Here is a 13616-nt window from a genome sequence, read left to right on the forward strand (position 1 = left end):
ACACAAGCTTTTCCGATTAATATTGTAATTATTTGGAACATAGCTCATATGTGGAGGAGCTGTAAATGCCTGATGACCTCCAGCAAGTAGAGTTACCAGTGGCCATACATGCATCATAGCTTTGTTCTTTTGAGAAGTGGGAGCCCTTTTCAGATGTGGATGTGAAAACACTGACCAAAGAATGAAAAGTCTTTGGAAGATTATTCAGCTGTTAAAAAGCCTGATGCAACTTTCTCCTGCTTCAGAGCAATTTTGTAATTTGTGTAGTGAATTAAGTTTATTGTGTTCTTCTCTCAGCTGTGGTACTGATGAAGAGAGTAAGGGAAGCATGCAGTAGGATCTTTGTTCAAAACCAGTTGCAACTGACAGCAGTCTTTTCACTGATTATTTTTAAGCTATGAATCAGCCTTAGTATCAGTACCTTTTTATTTTCTTTGTTGTTTCAAAATCTATATGATCCCTGAACCTCAAGGTGAAGAGATGAAATATCTCACTCGACTGATGTTAAAATCAAACTTGTATTCAGATTTTTGTGTGTCAAAATGAGTGTTATGATCTCTTCTGAGATCCTGAAAGCAGCTCCTAGGGTTTTTTAGCTGTAATTCTGTCCTCTTAGACATATTTTAGTTTTTGTTTAAGCAAGTCTTTTAGTCAAAACTTATTGAGGGTATTAGGAAGACTGGTAACTCTGGGTTTGAGCAGACCAAGTGCGCTCCAGTGTGGTTGTGAAGTGATTACTTATTACAAAGATAAGAATTCCCTTTTGCTCCACTTCATCATTTTACTGCATTTTCATTACTTGACTGTTTCTGGGTATTGGGCCTTAAGTAAGGCTTATGAAGTCGTGCCAGCTAACTCTTGGTGATTAAAAGCAGGTTATCATGCTGCTTTCAGGGGTAAGCTGATACCACTTACTCTCTGAAACAACAATAAAAGGTTTGTCTAGGTATTATAAGGAAGTTATAATTAAAACTTAAACACTTTCAGTGTTGGCAGTAGGTAGTTGATGGAGTGGTGAATTGTTTTATTTTGAAGATAGAACCCAGAATGCTAGAGTGTAGTTCACTGAGCTTTGGCAGGTGATTTACTGTTCCAGAATGCTCTTGTTTCTGTGCATTTGAACAGCAGAGGCCTTGCTCTTCCCTCTAGTTGTGTTATGAATGAGATGTTTATGCCAGCTGTTAATGTAGAGTACCTACCCTTTCAGTCTTCCTCTTGATAAATGAGGCCTTGCATACATGTCAGAGGAACCAGAAGAGCTGTTAAACAGAAGCCTGCTGAAAGACATGTAGAACTTTTTACAGGCATGTTTGGGTATTGGGTTGTCTACAGTCCTTTGTCTTGCTGGGGTGTGTGGTCTACCAAAATGAGCTGTAAGGAGACTATTCTTTCATAGGAGACTATCACAGACAGTTAATAATCTCTGTAAGAAGCAGTATGTATGTTTCCAATAACTGCGTTTGGATCTGGGAGGATAGGAGGAGATGTTTGTATTTCACCCATCTCCTCCTTTGTGGAGAAAACGCCTATGGAAATGTTTGTGTCAAGTTGCCCACTTCACCAATGCACGTGTTCTTATTTATGTAAGTTTATGTATATGATATCCATACTGTACAAAATGGAGCTGTATCTACCTGTGCACCTGGCGTGAAGAGAGTGAGTAGGTGAATCATCTACATACCCATATTTTTGTTTAAAGACTGCATTTACTGTCTCTTCCTCTGGCAATGACTCATTAGTATGGGAAGAGCTGGCCCTGGGCACAGAGAGACCAGCTCTGTGAGCTGATGTGCTTGGACCTGCTGTCTGCTGACCACGCAGCTCAGCATCCGCTTGGAACAGCTTGTGCTCTGCTGTCACTAGTACTCCTCATCGCCTTGTCATGCGTGCAGTAATCTGTAGCTATCCGTTCTGCCCACTTGCTGTTCTGTTTCAGCCTATCTGAGTGTGTTGATCTGATTAGAATTATGATCAAAGTTGCTCTATGTTTTGGGTTGATATTTTGGTATGTGGTCTGGGTGGGTTTTTTTTCCCTTTCTGATAAGTATACAGTTATCTCTGTGGTCCAAGGGTTTACATCAAGGAAGACTGCTTCTGAAGGATTGGTCTTGCAGAAACAGCTGCTCTTTTGACTGTGGAAGTGGGGTAGGAAATAGGCTTCTCTCTCTCTAAATTTATGCATCACAGCAGGGGCCTAAACTGCAGCTTCTGTTTTTGGGTTGTTTTGGGGTTTTTTGTCAGTTCTGGAGTGACTACATTTTGGGTTACTGACACAAGACAGTCATCTTCTTTTAATAATGAAGGAAAAAAAAACTTGTTTCAACCTGGATGGAGGATGCAACAGGAGAAGAAAGATTTTCCCAGTGTTTCAGATGATGTTGACAACATTAAATAATGAATGGTTGCTTAAGCCAAGATTAGAAGAGGTAAAAATTCTTAAGGTCTCATGGAGAAAAAAAAACCAACATCTTCAGTTATGTCAGGCAAATACTTCAATTTTATTTCTGTATCTTAGTAGCAAATAGTTTACCAAAAGGGCCAGTGTTCTTGTGTGGGGTTCAAAGGTGTTTTAGGAGTCTTCTAAGCTGTCTTGAGATGTCCACAAAAGTTCTTGTGTGATAGACGAGCAAGTATAGGCTTAAACACAGAGTTTTCAACTAAGATGCAGGAGCTGGTATTTTGATAAATATACTTTTATATATCTGCCCTATTCTTCCCTTTCTCCTCCTCCTCATTTACTGACCATAAAAGTCAAGGTAACTTTAGCATGTTATGGACTTATTTAACAGAAAGGAGGACTGAAAGTCTTATGATGTAGTCAGTATAAAATGGGATGGTATATAAAATGCTATAGGATAATACCTATATTTTTGCATATGTGAACATGAACCAGTGATGCTCTCTTATAGCGAGCTGCATACTAGGCTGCATTCCTGTATGACCAGGATGTTGATGGAATGATCATTTCCTTCTTTGGGGAATCACTCCTGGAGCCTCCTCTAGAGCACTGTATCTCACAGTATGAGGGGTGAGATTAAGAAATGGTTAGGAGAGTGGAGCAAATGCTGAGAGAGGAATGTCTGTGGGACGTAGGGTGGTAAGACCTGTAGAAGAGGAGGAGAAAAAGGGGTCTGGTTCGTGGTTAGCCAGCTTTTATGGAGTTATGGAGAAGACAGAGCCAAACACTTCTGCACTGTGAAAGGAGAAGCAGTGCTGGTGAATTAAAGTAAAGGACATCGATTTCCACATTGCATACGGTACAGCACTGGAGCAGGTTGCTAGAGAGGTGCTGCAATCTTCAGCCTCCAGGATATTCAAAACTTCACTGGTTTCTTACTTCATTTCTTAGTGTTCATCAGTAAAGTGCAGCCATTTCTGGCTCACATTTGCATTCTGTGGAATGCAACAGTGGAGAATGACTCCACACTCCTCTATGCAAAGGGTGCTATAGTCAGTGGTTTTCTCCTCTTTGCAAGTTAGGTGCTGGAAAGAGGGAGAAGGGTTTCAAAAACTGAGCAGCCTTTGTCTCTGCTTAGAAGAGAGAAAAAGAAACTGCTGCATTTACTTCCCACAGAGAGGGAATGATGTATGGGTGAGGGACTTTGGTGCTGCCAGAGTGAAAGTTGAATGAACTGATACAGATTTACAGGAGGGGGATGAGTAATTAGGATGGATGCCTGCAAAGCTAGAAGCTCAAAATCAGTCCGTTAATACAGGTAAAGGTAGTGGACACTGCTGTGGGCTTTTGGTCTGTTCCTTCAGTTCTACCTCATGCCACCAGGATGTGCAAAACTATTTTAAACAGCTCATGATTTTCCAGCCTAATCTCTATTTTTACCTCGGAGGGTAGGGGAAGGATGCTAGCAATAATTCACTTTGCTAGTGAATGATCACCTTCTTCTCAGGCATCTGTTTCTTTTTTACATGAATATTTTCATAGTGATGGCATGACTCAGTAGAAAGAGGCGGTGTTGCTAGGCAGCACTTTGAGCACTTTGCAGATGCCATGTGATGGCAGTAAGCTGCCTTGTAATAATCCATTGGTGGCAGTATTCCTGGCTGAGGTTCTGTACTGCACAAAGAAGCATCTCTGACAGGAGCAGATGCTGCCTAGCAACTGCCACTGCTCCCTAACCAACCTGGAATACTTTCACTTAATTGTAGTGTAATTTTGGTAATACACAGAACCTAAAGTGTAACAGATTGCTGAAGTGTATTTTTCTTCCTCAAGGTTTTGCATAAAAGTTCATTCAGGCCATTAATAAGGTCAAAAAATTCTTTAGCCCTCTTCTAAATCGTGTGTTTTGTTTAATCCCTACTCTTCGATTGTAATGTTTGGATGGCTTTTAATCAGCTTTTGATAATCTTTTTTTTGTATGTGTGTGTGTATTACATTAGTGCTGGCAATTCCAATCGGATTAGAGCGCTGTTCTGTCTCATGTGTACCCATATACTCTGCAAGAAATGCCCCTTGCTGCAAAAACCTTGTGTTTTATTTGGGTAGTTAATTGGATATGTACTCTCCTTCATACCTGAATTCTTCATATTGTCCATCTTGCTTATGCAGAATGTTTTAAAAGTCTAGGGTTTGTTCCCTCTTTCCTTTGTAAGCATACTCGCTGAATATGACCTGAACTTGCAAAGAAATCTGTGTGTACCAAAATAATTTTGGGCAAATAACTGAAACTCTCACCCACAATTAATCATTTAAGTACTTGGAAGCTATACTGGGAAGGTGAAAACCTTCTAGGTATGTGTAGAATAAAATGAAAATGTTTTAATTTTAATTTCCTTGTGGTTCTGCTTCCTTGTCAAATATCATCAGAGTCTAACTGTGCGATTCATGAGGCTGCCAGCTTTAATCAGGCACTTCCACAAAAAATTAATTATACTGGCCTTTCATTCGTTATGAGGATGTGGAGATTTTTTCCTTCATAAACTATATTTTTGTCTTTTAAATTATTAAACCCACAATTTTCTGTTTGGAAGAACTACTGCTTTCTGTTGGAAAGAGGTTGGTAGTTCTGAGGGGCTGGGACTGGAAGGTATGCGATGGTTTGGAAAGTATGAATTCTTTGCTGCCTGTAGGCATGATCGTGGAGAAAGGTAAAGCTAAATCTTGACTCTGGCTGTCTTTTCCTCTGCGTGGTAACTTCTATCAATGTTGGTTTTTTTCCTTGTGCAGTTACATTGCTGTGGCTTAGAGGCTTTGCCTTGTCTGCCAGATCTAAACACAAATAATGAGCATCTGTCACCCTTCTTGGAAAAGAAATTATTAAGAAAAGGTAGTTTGGAAGATTCTAAACCCATTAATACTCTGTAGGGGAAGAATAGAAATTGATTGTTCACTTGGTTTTAATACAGTTCCTGGAGGCATTGGTGATGTCAGATCCCAACAACTAAAAACTGCTTTCTATATGATGCAGAAGTGAAGCTTGGAGTTCTGGGGTGATGTTGATATGGTTCAAGAATATGTGGCTGGCTCTGTAGAAGAAGCAGTATAGAAAGTGCTATTAAATACATAGATAAAATTAATACTAATAAAACCTTCTACTTTAGGAAGCTTCAATCCACAGATGACTCAAGCTGGGGAAAGCTACATCCTTGCCCTAATCTAACACCCTTCCTCCACCTCCTGTTTTGCCTCTGTTAAGGAAAAGGTATAGGATTTAAAGCCACCTCCCCTACTTCAGTGACTCTTTATGTTATGTTGCATGGAGCCTTAATTATCATCTGGTTATTAGAGGGAAGAAAATAAAGTGAATCTTATTCAGCTATTAAGACTATCTTATACTGCTTGATACTAGACACTTTTAATAGATGAATTAATACAAACACCACATTTAAAGGGAAGAGACATCCTCATCATAACATTAATTTATTAGCCTGAAGTAATTACATTATTTCCTTAAAGTTTAATCAATATTAATGAATCTTAGGCTCAGGGATTGATTTACCCCATCTTAACTAGTAGTGAGAATAACTAGTAGTTAAATATGATTTCTTTTATAAGGACTGTGCTATTTGTTTGTTATGTGTGTTTACCTGAAGTAAAAATGAACACCAAATTCTTAGCTGGTGTGATAAGAGTCATGAGTTTAAAATATGGTTATGTGTTACAAAGCATAAATTACACCATCAGAAAACTGACATTTGTAGCATAGGACACAATTCAGTACCTGCTGAATGTGATCATGAATTGGTAGGGTATGGAATTAGGTAATCTGGGTGTACAGCAACACAACTGCAGCTGTGCTTCTCCCATGCAATACCCTTGCCATTCCTTCTGAGATTAATTTGGTCAAAGATATACTTAGGACTTGATCAGTGCAGAACCTGAATATCTGCAGGCTGAGTGTAATACAAAGCATTTACAGAAATTAAATGGCAAGCTTTAATCTGAAATGCTTGTTCTGCGAGTGCCAGCTAAAAATATTGCAAGTTACCAGAATTCTAATAAGACAGATAATAATAATGAGTTGATGTCCTGGGTTCAGCTGTAGCAGTTATTTTTCTCCTTCTTAGTAGCCTCTGCAGTGCTGTGTAGCTGAACCCAGGACAGTTGTGAGCTGGAAAATGCTGTCACAAAGGCCAAGGACATGTGTCCTTTGAAGCCAGTAATGAGTAAATAGAGATTTGTTGAAAGTTTGCAAAGTGATGATTGTTACAGTGGAAGAAGTTTAAGAACTTTTTGTTGTTACATTATGCACCTAAAAAAGGCCCAGTGAAACAAAAAGAGGCATGTTCACAGCTGATAGTATGAAATGTGGTGGGTTTTTCCCCAGAGATAACCCATAGAGTTCATTAAATCAAGGCCTGACCAACGTCTTAGAATAAACAAATGTATTTTAGCATATTGGATCTTTTCTAGCAGCGAGGATTTCCACTGGGGAAGAGAAAACATAAGAAATAAATAATAGTCCAACTTTATGATTATAGAGAAACGTAATTTAGATTTGGAGAAGGAAGAGGGGACAATGGAAACATAGAAACCTCCTGAACTGATCTTGTTTTTCAGCCTTCATCTAAATTAATACTTCCAATTTCTATTGGCACATCTTGGATGGTGGAGAGGGAAAGGGCAGCAAAAGGGCTCTGTTAATTTCTGAAAATAAACAAATTTCTTATTATGGGCTGAACTGTTATTTCATCTTGTAAATAGAACATTAAGCTATGTCAAAATATTTTTGTAGGCTTAACTACAATGTGTAGAAATAGGTTGAGAAAAACAAAGTGTGAGAAGGCATGTGCCTGAGGCAGTTCATTGTGCTGCAAAACATTTCTATGTACATGTTTAAGAAAAACTGCTGTTTCAGGGGAATTATCAGATAGATGTTGCGTGATCTGTACTTGGCTGTATTGTGCTGGACAGTACTCTGGCATTTACCTGTTCTTGGTTTCTGGTTTTCCACTGTTCATACAAAAAATGTGACACATTTTTACTACTATGTTTATCGCATATTTGACAGAATCCATTTGAGAAGAAAAATGATGTGTGGAAACATTGCTACCCAGGTGAGACTGGGTGGGGAAGCTGGAACATAGGGAATTGAATTAGAAGGAATTATGAAAGGAAGCCATATTTTAAACTGTACCACAGCAAAAGTGGAAACAGCTCTTTTGTTTAAGCAGGCAGCAGAAAGGAATAATGACACACATGAAATTTAATTTAGCATTTCTCTTAAGAGTGAATTGTATTCTCTCTTTTTAACATAATACTGTTCAGATGAGGTCACAAATCAATTGACAGCAAGAGGCGGCAAAAGTTCAGGCTGTGATCCCACTAATACCAGTACAAGAGTTGTCATAACACTCCAGCCACACGCCCACCTCATTTAGTGTCCTGCCCTTGACAGTGACCAGCAACAGGCATTTACAGTAGGTAGCACTGCGAGGTGAGCATATGTGATGCTTTCCCAAGACTCAAGTGCTTTCTGGGTCAGGGACTTGTAGAACCGCAGGTATTCCACATCCATTAATTTTCCCTATTTGCTTTTGAACAAGTGATTTATGGTCTTATTATCTTTTTATCACCCCCAGCATCTCGTGAGGAGTTGAACAGTTTATGCACTGTGTGGAAAAGTACTTTATTTAATAAAGTCCTGCTCGGCTTTTTTGTACTGGAAGAGATGATCAGCAGTTGTTCTTTGTTCACCCTGTCCATGCAACTTATGAGTTACACTCTCTCCACCTCTTTCAGCTGTCAGTCTTATTGGGGCTAGAGTCCTATCTTGGTTAACAATCATATAAAAGCCTTTATGCAGTCCTTCTCATGCGTCACTTTCTATCATTTCTTAATCTGTTCCAACCCTTTAGACAAAGGGAGAAGAGGAAAACTGGCACATGGGGGTTCACTGTGGATTTTGTACAGCAGTAGAGGTAATAGTGTCTCCCCTTTTTTTCCTCCAAGATGGCATTCTGCTGGGATGTCTTAGTGCTGAGGGCAGGTGATGCTGGAGAGTGGCTAAGCATTGAACTTATTTCAAGAACTCTGGATGACATTTCAGGGTTTCACTCAGTGCGGTAAGAGCAAGTGGAGAGACCATCCTTTTCTATGTAAGGTGAGGATTGTTGGTCCCTTATGAAACAACATGTAGATGAGCTCAGTGGTGTTCATTTGCCAGTTCTATTTGTGATACTTGGGGCTATTGACAACTCTTTATTACCCCAAATAGCTTGAGTGGCTTCACAAACTTTGTCACTTTTCTAAATGATCAGCTTTTCTGGAGCATTTAGAAATATTTCAAACAGAAACGGCTCCAACAGAGATCCCATTAGAGCTTGCTGGTCAATCTGTCTTCACTGAGAAAACCAGCTGCTACTTTTATTTCATATCTTTTTGCTAGTCATTTATCTGTGCAAATGCCTTCTCACTTTATCACAGCCACGCTCAGTTTCTGCAAGAGCTTTTGACAGGGGCTGTTTGAGAACTTATTTTGTAAAGCCTACTGAATTGTATCAACTGCATCTTCTTTGTCCACATAGCAAACAGCTACTTTAGATAGCTAATGTAAAAGGAGTCAGTAAGCTGTGCACAGATGCACTCTTTCTTAAGATGTCATGTTTATCTCTGTGCCTTTTTTCTTTTGAAGGAGTTTCTCTTACTGCTGGTGGCTTACAATGGAGTGGCTTATACTGTGTCAGGGCATGTCCATAGGCAAGTGAAATGCTTCTGAGTCTGTCCTCTCCTGGGTCTTTGGCTTTCCAAACTGTTACTCCAATGCCATCAATTCTTACATGTTATATCCCACAGTTCCTTCATGCTTTCCGCTGCAGCTCGAGAGTAACTGCTTATGCAAACTAGTTTGTGTCTTTCTTGTTGATAAATTACAGAGGTGCAGAGGGTTTATTCTGCTGTGGCCCACTTTGGTACAGTTCAAGTACCACAGTTAAGCAACCTCTGGCTTGGAGATAATTCCTGAAAGCAGCACGTGCTCTTTGGCGGAAGGTAAATGCTGCCTGAAATTACATTCTGTGCGGGGAAACTGTGACCTCCTTATAAACTTGAATGGTAGCAAGGGGGTTTAATAGAGGAAAATAGGTGCCAAGTATTTCAGCAGTCTGTCCTGGAATCCCAGAGGGATCATTCAGATCTGTTACCTGGTGGGTAAAAGCTTTCCTCTGTGCCTATTTCGATGATGCATTACTTCTGTATTCTGGTGACTGAGGAGATGACTGTTGTAGACTTGTTGGTTGATGGACAGTTTGTAGATGATCATATGTTCTAATGAATTTCTCTGTGGGAAGGATGGGAGTCAGTTACCAGAATCCTCTCTATAAATTGTTTTCTCCAGAATGGTTAAATTATTCCATATTTCCTACACACATTTGTGCTCATATTTTTCAAATAGTACTGCTAAGAAGAATTCTGTATCTGAAACTGTCTTCATCAGTAAGATTGTGTTGCATAAGGCATTTTTAGCTTAACAAATGAGTAACATCCATAACTTTGGAAGTAACTCTGGGATCATATACTATAAAATATCCTCTAATTTCCAAGATTCTGTAATAATCAGTAGTTATGTTTACTATTCTTTTTTTATTTCAGAGGTGTTAAATTGTGTTCTTGTTAAACAGTTTTAACAAGGTATGGTTTGGTGTATTCGGTCTCATTATTTGGGTTCCTTAGTTTTTCCTGACTTGGATTTAGTGTGGCTGCAAAGTTCAGCTGTGCTTAAGATTTGGCTTGTATTGTTTTGAAAAGATGCATATTACTCTTCACACCCCCTATTGATTATTAAAACAGTCAAGCAAAAGAGACTTGTGCAATTTATGGTTGACAACGGATTTATCAATGAAGAAATTGGATTTCATACTGCTGTGTGAATTCAGAATGAGGATCATGAGGGGGTTTTATTTTTGTATGAGAACTTATTTTGTAATTGAGAATGCTCATCCCGATTGTATCTGCAGCTGATGGGATCAGTTCATTTCTTTTCTGGGGTTTTTTGGTTGTTTAGTCTTTTTTTTTTCCTTGACTGAAGTAGATCTAAGAGCAGAGTTTGGGCTGTTCTTAGTAATACAGTACTCTGAATGCTAAAATGCTGATTGCATGTTGATGCAGCAGAGTCCTTATATTTTCTTTGTGTGACCAGTAGAACCCATTTATAAATGGACAGTTTGTATCTCTAAGCTAGCAGATCTATTAGAATGACTTCTTGTGAGCCTCGGTATATTAAAGTTGTTGTTGGCCATATTTTCAAAATCTATTATATCCGCAGTTGGAAAAAAAACAGTAATACATTTTCCTGCTACCTTTCCTTTGGCTTTTGTTCCAAGCTCACTTTCTATTGTTAGGTAACAAATGACCAGAATACTAGTAGCTGCATCACACCCAGTTTCTTGGTCATATTCTTTATTTAGCAGTTTTCTTATAGTAAATGTCATAGGAAGCCAGCTGTTTGACAGTTCAGCACTTCAAATGCAGTGTTAACATGCAGTGATGGTCTTCAGGCTCTTACTTGTTGGGCTCAGTAACATCAGTCAGTCATTAATCTCTCTATAATTCAAACTACTCATTTGCCTACAACTACTAAAACTCATGTGTCCCGAGACTGGTGTCTCTGTGTCATGATAATCTTGGTTGCCACGTGCAGAAAAGTTGAAAATGGCCTGAAAATTTGATTTAATATCGCCATATATATAGATTTTTTAATAGTTAATGGATTTAGAATTTCTCTCATAAATAAATATATCTTGTTACTGTATTAAAATTTCTCTATTTTTCTGATGTTCTCAATAGTAGCTTTTCACCCAGGATTTTTAAAATCATTTGGGTTTGAAACATACTTGGTTTTCTTAAGGAAAACTTAACTTAGGCTTTGGTCTGTCCAGAAAAGTCATGTTGTTTTTATATAGGATTTTATTTTGCAAAGCAGCTTAAAAATCGAAGGTGCTTGTACCTTTCTGGTAAAACTGCATATTAGAAAGAGGAATATCCTATATTTAAAGGATACTGGTATCTAAAATACTGGATGAAGCTGTTAGAGGTTTGATTGTGTCTTGCATGTTAAGTATTTGGCGGTTGCTGGTATTCCTGCACTTTGGGAGAAGCATTAAGTAGTTTTTCTTTGGTTGAAATCCATATTTATGGTTTCTCTATGGGCAAAGAATGAGTCCAGAATGCTGACAAGCTTAGTGCTTTCCTTGGATTATGTTGTCTGTGTTGCTCTGGTCTGGAGCCAGTTGTTGTTTCCCTTCTCTCTGTAAACAAGCCTTTACAACCTCATCTGACCAGCAGTGACTTCTGGGCTGAACACTGAGACCAGTTTAGGTTTGTTGATGGAATCCCTGTTTTTGTTTTGCTCTTTAATGAAACACTGCATTGAGTCTTGCTGTGGAAGAGCAAATGTTGGATGCTGTTTGGTTCTCTTCAGATTTTTATTCAAATTCTCTCTCATATTGGTGTCATCTGTGTGGGTCGCCTTGTGTATGTAGTTTGTTGGGCTTTGCCCCTTTCCCTTTGTGAGATGTGTGTATACAGGTTGAAACTGCTTTATTTTGGTGAAAGTTGTCACTATGCTTTTCTCATTATATTTTTTCTTTTCAATTCAGGGTTTAAGAAACATCCCTTGTGGTGGGTTGTGCGGTTGGTAATCTTAGTTTCCATGCTGTTCTTCCCTTGGACTTCAGAGTTTTTAGTTAACTGCTTGAAGTCCTGCAGAGAGAGGCTTTTAGTCGATAACTGATTTGGTGGCTTTGAAGCAAAAAGGCATTCAGGGAGGAGATGATATGCAGCTCCATCCCATGGGAGCATCTCACCCATAGCTTGAGTGTTTGCATTTAAAGGGGTTGTTCTCTTAAATTGGGAAGAAGGACGATGCCCACTGGAGGTCACTGTTTCAACTCGTGGAATTTCACTTGTAGTGCTCTGGTGTGCATGTGTAGGTGTTGGGACATACTCTGTGTCTCAGCACGTGTTTATTTAGGACAAGGTACTTGAATGATTGAATTAAGTCTGTGCCTAAGTGAGTTTTTGGATGTTGATAAACAGGCGTTACACGACTGGGGTGGGGGTGGGCCTTATTTGAAATTCATCCTTTTTTGGACATGTTATGTTTCAGGTAACTACCCATTTCCATGTCCCTGTTGTATTTTGATAACTATGGTTAAAGGATAACTCATAATGATAACTTTTTAAAATTTATTTTTAAAGATGTTTAATTTCCTAATTTTTGCAGTGTATTAATTGCACAGATGGTACTTCAAATAGTTTCAACTTGGAGGAAAGTAATTCCTGCAGTTGACTTCCTATTGTAATCTTTGCAGTTAGGGCTGCCTTTTCCATTGATGAGTTGTTACTAAGAGGAGAATTGCGAGATAAGGAAATCTCTGTATGTAATTTGAATCAGAGCTTGGTGATTAAAGCGATTACAAGCCTTGCTTAATTCAAAACTCTTTTTAAAAGCACAGCTTTTATGTTGCTGATAAGCTCCACTTCTAATAAGGGCCAAAATAAAGATACCTGCTGAGGAAGAGGGGGCTGACAGGTTTTCTGGGCAGCTATGTAATAGCTATTTTTGTGTAAGGAGTGAGCTAAAGTGCTATGCTTAGGAGAAAAATTCACACAAAGATTCAACCCTCATATGTGTGTCTCTCTTTTTCCCCACCCTCTAGTGATATGCAGCTTCCGAGGAACTGTACCGCAAGGCTTGGTCCTGGAACTAGGTGAAACTGTCCAGATCCTAGAGAAATGTGAAGGTAAGTGTGATGTCCAAGAAGTAATCCCATTTTTTTATAGAAGAATATGCAAATATTTTAATCTAGCAGATTTTAATAAGTTGTTTGCAAATCATGATGCATCAAATCAAAGCACTTAAATAAACCTTATCTGACCCACTTTCTGTAGGAAAGGCTGAGTGCTCTTGGCACTAATCCAGTCTGATAGGGGGTCAGTGTGTTTTAAGTTAACCATCTGTCCAGAAAATCTTGAACCCTGACCTGATTGTTGTACTGGTATTGGATTTTGCAGTGAATTTTCATAATGTAAAATATATAATCAGTATCTTATTTTACTGTATTTTTCTCAGTGCTACTGCATTTCAATTAAGTATATCAGTATGTATTATTTAGAAACATTTGAACACATGAAAAATGTTCCTTAAGAAATAGGTTAG

General features: G+C 38.7%; 1 protein-coding gene across 1 annotated transcript in view; it reads left to right on the forward strand.

The window, feature by feature from the left end:
• DOCK3 (dedicator of cytokinesis 3) overlaps nt 1-13616 on the forward strand; it is a 204284-nt gene that overhangs the window by 5744 nt on the left and 184924 nt on the right. Inside the window, 1 exon segment of the mRNA XM_034066545.1 lies at nt 13117-13200. Within this exon segment, the coding sequence (XP_033922436.1) occupies nt 13117-13200 (84 nt within the window).

Source organism: Melopsittacus undulatus, chromosome 9, assembly GCF_012275295.1.
Source record: "Melopsittacus undulatus isolate bMelUnd1 chromosome 9, bMelUnd1.mat.Z, whole genome shotgun sequence".
In the NCBI taxonomy this organism is placed as follows: domain Eukaryota; kingdom Metazoa; phylum Chordata; class Aves; order Psittaciformes; family Psittaculidae; genus Melopsittacus; species Melopsittacus undulatus.